Consider the following 7,336-nt stretch of genomic DNA (forward strand, 5'->3'; position numbering starts at 1 on the left):
TACAATGAAAGCCAATGCAAGAATACACGATAAAAGACCAGGGGGTGTTTGGCAAAACCAAAACCATGGTTTCAGAATCACTTTTCCGCAAAACGAGGTAACCTCCTCCACATATTTACTTCGTAATCCGTAAAAGCACTTTTGAAACCATGGTTTGGTTTCTATCCAAACACCCCCAATCGATCATGGAAGCAGGCGACTATCTCAATGAAGAGACAAGTAAAAGTAAAAACGACATGGAACAGCATTAATTTGAATGGAATCAGACGAACTGCAAGACAAAAACACATGAAAAGGGCATGTGGCTGCAGTAAAAAAAAAAAAAAGACTCTGATACAATGTTAGGAATAAAAAAAAACATTGGAAATAAAACTGGCATGTATTTTGAAATGAGATGAGTATATCAATATATAGAAAGAAAAAGAACAGTAGATCTTAATAAAAGATAATAATACAAAGAGAGAGATATACAAATCAAATCATATTTACAAAAATATTTAGTCATATTAATAAAAAAAATATCAACAAATTTGAATAAGATTTGCAAGTATCAACAATTAAACCTTAGAAAAACATATGAACAATAATAGAAGATATGAAAATGGTACATCTTGTCAACGATGAACGATTCAAAAACAAAATGAATGAACAAGAATAAAAGATATGTCAATGATTCACAAAATGATTTATGAACAAGAATACGAGATTGATCCACAGAAAAATATACAAACAAAATTTTAAATTATAACCCTGAACTAGTAAATCTCTTTGATGAACAATCTGATTTTAAATATCTTGATTTTTTTTCCTCATATTCATACTATTTTTTCTTTAATAAGATAAAAAAGCAACAAATTGAGAAAAGTGTCAATGTTTTATTTTTATTACTGATTTGGGATTGAAAAAGTAATTATCTCTTTTTCTTAATTTAATTATTAAAAAGAAAGTTTCACGTTTATTTTATTTTTCAATTTTATTTTATGTATGAGCTTTTCGTTTAAAACAGCAATGTGCTCCACCCATTGTCGTTTTGCCAGAGGCAGATACGACTTGCGATTTCATCTTCGCCAAAAGCCAAAGCATCAAAACGATTAGGGCAAGTGAGAGTCGTCTGCTTAACTTCCTCCAGCTGCTTCTTGTCGTCGATCTCACAAAGGCTTATTTGAAGGGTATAAAAAGGTACAATTGTTTCATGATTCTCCTTCGCTCACCCGCGCGTCCTTGCGAATGGGGCTTACTGCTTCTTGATAAAACAATAAACCTGAAAGCAAATTGTTTCAAACTTTCAGCAGAAAACTCGCGACCTTTTTGTGGTTTCTGTAGTTTGCTTTATAACACGAAATGTGGAATGGAAAAGTTCAGTTGGCTTCAACTGTTGAACTTTATTTCACGGAGACTGGTGTGCTTGGCTGGTTTTCGTGGAAATTTAAAATTTTTCTTCTTTAAAAATTCCTTAACTGCAAATTTGTTGCGACTTTCCCCCTGGTTGTGTCGTTGTTCTTGTCCTCAAATTCCCTAGTGATAATTTAGCTTGGGATCCTTTACAAAACCTTCATAGCATGAATAAAGTTCACCATGTTCAACAAAATCAAGCTAATGTATTACCTGAGTCCCTGAATTAAGAGAGAAAATATCTATCAGAAGTATTTTGTTGCCAATTGGTTCTGACGTGGATTCGTTGTCGCTGTGTTCGGCTCTAGTCATGGACCCGGAGCGAGAGAGAATTAAAAGTGGATGTCAGAAGATTCTGGAAGGAATAGATTCAATGTCTTTGGTAAATTTAGATGACCACCAAGTACACTCATTGGTAATGATGAGAGAAATAGCCCGTGGGGTTGTCGATGATAGAGATAGAAAGGTAAGAGAGATCAGTGGCTGATGAAGTTTTAACTTTAATTTCCTTGTCCTGGGAGCCACCCTCATAAATTGCATGATGTTTTCAGGTGACAAAGAATGACGTGCTTAGCGCATTGCGCAACAGTATCGAGAAAATGGTTCATAGAGCTTCTTTCATGAAAAAAGCATTTTGGATTATAAGCCAATATTGTGTCTCAATTGACTTGGTGCAATTTGCAGGTGTGTGCATCCAGGGATATTATTGAAGTAATAAGCAGGATGTCGTTTGAAGGCTTGGATGACCAAAGAGTGCATTTAGTATTGAGGATGAAAGAAATTGCACATGGGATTGCTGATAAACAAGCAAGAGCTGCAATAACTAGGCATGACATGCTTGCGGAACAAGTAAGGGGTGAAGACATCTTAGTAATTTTTTAATTTCCTTTGTCTGTCTAGAATTCTTCTTAAGGTAAATTGCTCAGTTTTACAGGTTGCGGTTGGTTATGACGGGATAGGATATAGTCCCATGGCTGAGTCAGCAAAAACCAGCAATGGTGATGTCCTGATAGATGGGGGACAAGGCATGATAAATGAAAATGAGATGTTGGAGGTAGAACATGTGTTAGGACTTGAAAATGGAATAGATGAAGTACCGGAGTCCCTGTTGCCATCTTCCTTTCAGCAATTTCTTCTGTGGCCTCCTGATGATTGCATCACCTTAGAGTGGGTTCAAGACATGATGTTCACTCTTGAGCAGGCTTCACAGAAGATGTTGCCATCTGAGTTCTACCATGTCATACCATCAATTTTGGTAGATAAATTGACAGATTCTGCTCGCAGTATACTATGTAAAGAACCAAATTGTGTGGAGATCAATTGTCAAGAAGATTCAAGGGTCATTGTAGTAGGCGACATCCATGGGCAGTTTTATGATTTACTGTTTCTTTTTAAGCATATTGGCATGCCTTCTGAGAGCCAGGTCTATGTTTTCAATGGAAATTATGTAGATAAAGGAGCATGGGGTCTGGAGGTTTTTTTGGTCTTGCTAGCTTTGAAGGTAACATGATGGCAATTATTTTTCTTGTATTTTGATGTCCCTGATAGTTTTAGTGATGGTGATAGCTGTACTCCCATCAAGTGTAATTTAAAAAAAAAAAAAAGAACAGTGCCTTGTGGTATTAATTATATAACCTTTTAACTATTAGTAAATAATACGCCACAGCGTGTTTTACTCACTCAAACATAATTACTAATGAAAGCCTATCATTTTGTTTTTCAGGTCTTGATGCCTAACAGAGTATATCTACTACGTGGAAATCATGAATCAAGATATTGCACTGCAAGATATGGTTTTAAGAAGGAGGTGCGGACAAAATATGGTGGCCAAGGTGAAGATGTATATAATAAATGCCTAGAGTGTTTCAAGGAACTTCCATTAGCTTCAGTTATAGGTGGCTGTGTTTATACTGCTCATGGAGGGCTTTTTCGTAGTATAAAGGCTGCCCCTTTGCGAAAGCCAAAGAGAAAGAAGACTCAAAGAGTGGATCTTGGCTCATTAACTGAGTTATCCGAAGTTAAAAGATCTTCTGTAGATTGCCCTCATGAAGGTCCTAGCGTATTATTGAGTGACGTTGTTTGGTCAAAACCATCTAAAAAGGATGGCCTGAGGGATAATACAGGTCGGAAATTAGGTCTATGGTGGGGTCCTGATTGCACTGAAGCTTTCTTAAAACAGAACAGATTGAAGGTAATATTTAAATTTTTTGTGACTAACATCTAATACTGAGAACTTGTTCATTTTGTTATCACTAGTCACATGGATTTTGAATTCCTGACCTCTAACCATTAACCCTGTACATTAGGCCTACCAAATTGGCAGTGCAAACTTGAGCATCTCTATTTCTTGAATTACTTTTTTTTTTTTTTGTTATCAGGAGCCTTTGAATCTTAAATACAACCTCCATCCCACCTTACCCTTGCACATCTATATTCTTGCCTGGTTCATTACAACTACCATGGGTCAAATTATTAAAGATCTAAAAGCCAGTCATTGAACTTATTGTAAGATGTATAGAAATGTTTATCGCCTATCATTGTTGGCAATGCCAATCATTATTCAAGACAGATTGCATGATGAAAGCTTGAAGATCCTTATCATTTAGAAAAGCATTTTTTTTAATCTTTGAAATATCCTGATTCTTTACTTTTCCTTGTTTAGCTTTAAAACTCCTTTTCTGCTAATATTCTGTGGTGCATTATTTCATGCATAGCTGATCATCAGATCACATGAAGGACCTGATGCAAGGGTTGCTCAGGATGATTTTGGGGATATGTTGTGTGGATACAGCTTGGATCATGACGGAGAATCAGGAAAATTATATACACTTTTCAGTGCTCCTGACTACCCACAGGTTCATGTTTTCAGTCGTAACTTTCTATATCATTGAGCAAAAGTTTAGCATTAGTTACACCTGTGGCAGTTCTATTGGTGATATCTTAATATTTTGGTTGAAGACTGAAATAATTTTACCTCCTAATTTGTACCTCCTAATTTGTAATCACCAAAGATTCAATCTCAGTAATAGTTATATTATTAATATTAGTATAAATTAGCTATTTTCAATCATTAGCTACTGAGGCACTTCTCTATGTGTAGTAACATATGTCTGTCAAAAAATATAGTTTGTGGTAGTTCATGAATGACATCATCATTTCTAGATTTTCTTTTATTAAGCAGAACAGTAAACTTGTATGGTATTTATCTTTTACATGTTAAAATAGTTTGATTTACGCATGCACCTATAACCTGGTATCCATCATGGTCACCTGAGCATGTGAGACGGTTTCAACTTTCAAGATAGATGATGCTTGATTTGAAATTCCTGTAATGACGACATGGTTTACATTTGCATCTGCATCACAAGTTGAAATTTTGCCCAATATTCAAGAATATGAATTTTTTTGGTTGCTAGCAACTCTTCACTTGCTGTGCGTGGTAAAGGATGCAAGCATAATAGTAATATTTTAGAATTCAAAGGCAAAAATTTGATGCACATTTTGTGTTTGAATGATGAAATGTAGCATAGTGAAAGTAATCATAACTATAAGAGCATATGTAGAAGTATTTTTATTTTTACAAAGGTCTACTGTCCATCAATGTTGCAGTTTGGTAAGAGGAGATATAACAATGAAGGAGCATATGCAATTTTGAAATCGCCTGATTTTGAAAGTCCTAGTTTTCACTCGTTTAAATCTGCAGAAAGACCAAAGGTAAAATAGTCTTGTCAACACAGTTAGCATTTTTTTTAAAAAAAAAATTTCTACAGAGATCAAATGCTAGGTAAAAATACATTTGTTAAAAAATGAGTTTTCTATTAAATTGAATGAGAAATTACTTTTTTATTGGTGTTATTTTGTCTCTGCAAAGTTTAATTTGCTTGGGAAATATGCATGTATCTTCTGATTATGAACATAAATTAGTCAATAGTTTCTATGATCTTTTGTCACCTGTTTGGACGTATATGACTTCTATGCTACTTGCTTCTCAGGTGGATCCTTATATTTATTATGATGCTGATGAAATGGACTTCAGCAAACTAGACTCTTCGCAAATGGTATGTTATAATAGGGATTTAGAAAAATACTTAACTTTGCTTTTCATTACATAGCTGTAGGCAGATGAGTATAATTATAAAACTATAAGGCATTCTAACCGGACTGGTAGGTGCTATAGTCACAAGTCACAACTCAATCATGGAGTTCGCAAAAAAGATAAAATCAACTTTTCTCTGCACGCCACTGTATGGTTAATTGTCAAACAAACCAATGGTGTAGATGGGGCGGTTGTAGGACTATTGCTCCATGATCGCATCACTCTTGTCGCACAGATAGAACACAGGGTACTGTATGTCAAATTTTGTCCTTATAACCCTGGGGCGTTATGATCAAGTCAAGCTTATTCTAAGGAGTTAGAAGAGGAATCAATCCAATATGGGAGGTGATTGGTGTCTTCTTCTTCTTCTTCTTCTTCTTCTTCTTTTTTGTTCCTTCTGCACCTTGAATCTTTATTGTGCCTAGCATATAAGTTGACCATGCTTTTATTCAACGCTTGGATCCCTCAAAGAAAATGCCAGAACATTAATATTCCCCATGTAAACCAAATAAACTTTATTCGGCTCCTACTTATTAAGATGCTGGAATATGATCTTTTTCCATTCCTGCTTATTGTATTGGGTAGAAAAGCCTGGAAATGCTGACTCAACTTACTTTTATGGATAAAGAATGCACAGGCCTCAACCTCTGGTATTTCATCTGCTCAAAGATCTTATCCAGCAGGCGTGATGCCAGAGTTTGACTTCGCGGCATTGGGCATTTATAATGCCCCATCTTGGAATGTCCAGCTTCCTGATGGTTCAGGTGGTACCCAAGCTGTGCAGCTTCCAAGGGCTCCTCTGGTGGAAGGACTGCCTCTTCCTCAAAACATACAGGTTTAGTCGTTTGAGTCATTTGACATTTTGCTTAGTATTGCCTATCCTAATACTAAGTTTCTTTCTGCAGGAACCTCACAAGGCTGCTTATGAGTATTTGTTTGAGCTCATTGCTTCCTTAAAGCTTGTGCTTATGAACAGGGTGAGTTCAGATATTTCTTCTTCAATAAAGACAATGAAGAAGCCCAAGCCAATTTTAACAGGACATTCGTGTCAAAAGCGAGTTTTGTTAAAAAAAGAAAATACGCCTGACATGCTTATATGCCTGTGCGATTGGTTTGGTCTGGGGAGGGAATTTTTCTCATATTTTGAGTTACTGAAACAATGATCTTCTAATTCAGGAGACTGATAACCGGACAAGTCAGTCAGCTTTGCGAGGTAGAGCTAGAAAACGAAAAGGAGGAAGCAGTAATTAAATAGGGTAGTGGCCAAGGCAAGATTCTACTTGAGGTCAGGCATTAGGTGCATTATTTTTAGTTGACTCCATGTTGTTATTTAGCTGATATATTTAGTAGAATCCACTTCAACTCTTTGTATTCATTCTTCTCTCTATCTGTGATTATTTAGAAGTAATATGGAAATTCAAGTATCAACAGAGAAGAAATTTCACGCGCCTGTCATCCCAAACTGATGATCATAAAGCACAGAATAATTTATTGGCGAATGAATGAAAATGGGGAACTTTCCAAAATACAAGAACATAAATTTAATTTTTTGTAATATTTACAAGTCATGAATCGTGTAACTCATGAATCTACATCTACTTGCATAAAATTAACTTAGCGGCATGCTAAATTCACTATTATATTGGCCAAAAAATTGCTTTTATTTTCTGTTTAACTTTTTTCTTTGGGGCTTAATTGGTTTACTTAATGTGTTTGAAAAAGTTGTTGGTATTAATCGTGGTTGTTCAAAGGCTATTGAAGTTGTTCAACAAAAAAAAAAAAAAGGCTGTTGAAGTCTGGTTTTTAATAAACTAAGTTTCACATTAAAACACTGTATTTTATAAGATA

At 35.4% G+C, this 7,336-nt stretch overlaps 1 protein-coding gene across 4 annotated transcripts; it reads left to right on the plus strand.

The window, feature by feature from the left end:
- Nucleotides 1-1,086: 1,086 nt before the first annotated feature.
- On the plus strand, nt 1,087-6,950 carry LOC114721482 (serine/threonine-protein phosphatase 7). Of its 4 annotated transcripts, XM_028907291.1 has the most exons (12): nt 1,087-1,179; nt 1,701-1,858; nt 1,944-1,994; nt 2,077-2,241; nt 2,327-2,893; nt 3,116-3,583; nt 4,107-4,247; nt 5,002-5,106; nt 5,385-5,450; nt 6,117-6,323; nt 6,394-6,465; nt 6,665-6,950. In XM_028907291.1, the coding sequence occupies exons 2-12, from the start codon at nt 1,703-1,705 to the stop codon at nt 6,737-6,739; spliced, it is 2,073 nt and encodes a 690-aa protein (XP_028763124.1). In that variant the 5' UTR covers nt 1,087-1,179; nt 1,701-1,702; the 3' UTR covers nt 6,740-6,950. The 4 variants fall into 4 exon arrangements, with proteins under 4 accessions (XP_028763124.1, XP_028763126.1, XP_028763125.1 ...); XM_028907293.1 differs by lacking the exon at nt 5,385-5,450; XM_028907292.1 differs by lacking the exon at nt 1,087-1,179 and having other exon boundaries at nt 1,690-1,858.
- The last annotated feature ends 386 nt before the right edge of the window (nt 6,951-7,336 follow it).

This window comes from Neltuma alba, unplaced genomic scaffold, assembly GCF_004799145.2.
Source record: "Neltuma alba isolate B1F8T4 unplaced genomic scaffold, ASM479914v2 tig00012042_pilon, whole genome shotgun sequence".
Taxonomy (NCBI): Eukaryota; Viridiplantae; Streptophyta; class Magnoliopsida; order Fabales; family Fabaceae; genus Neltuma; species Neltuma alba.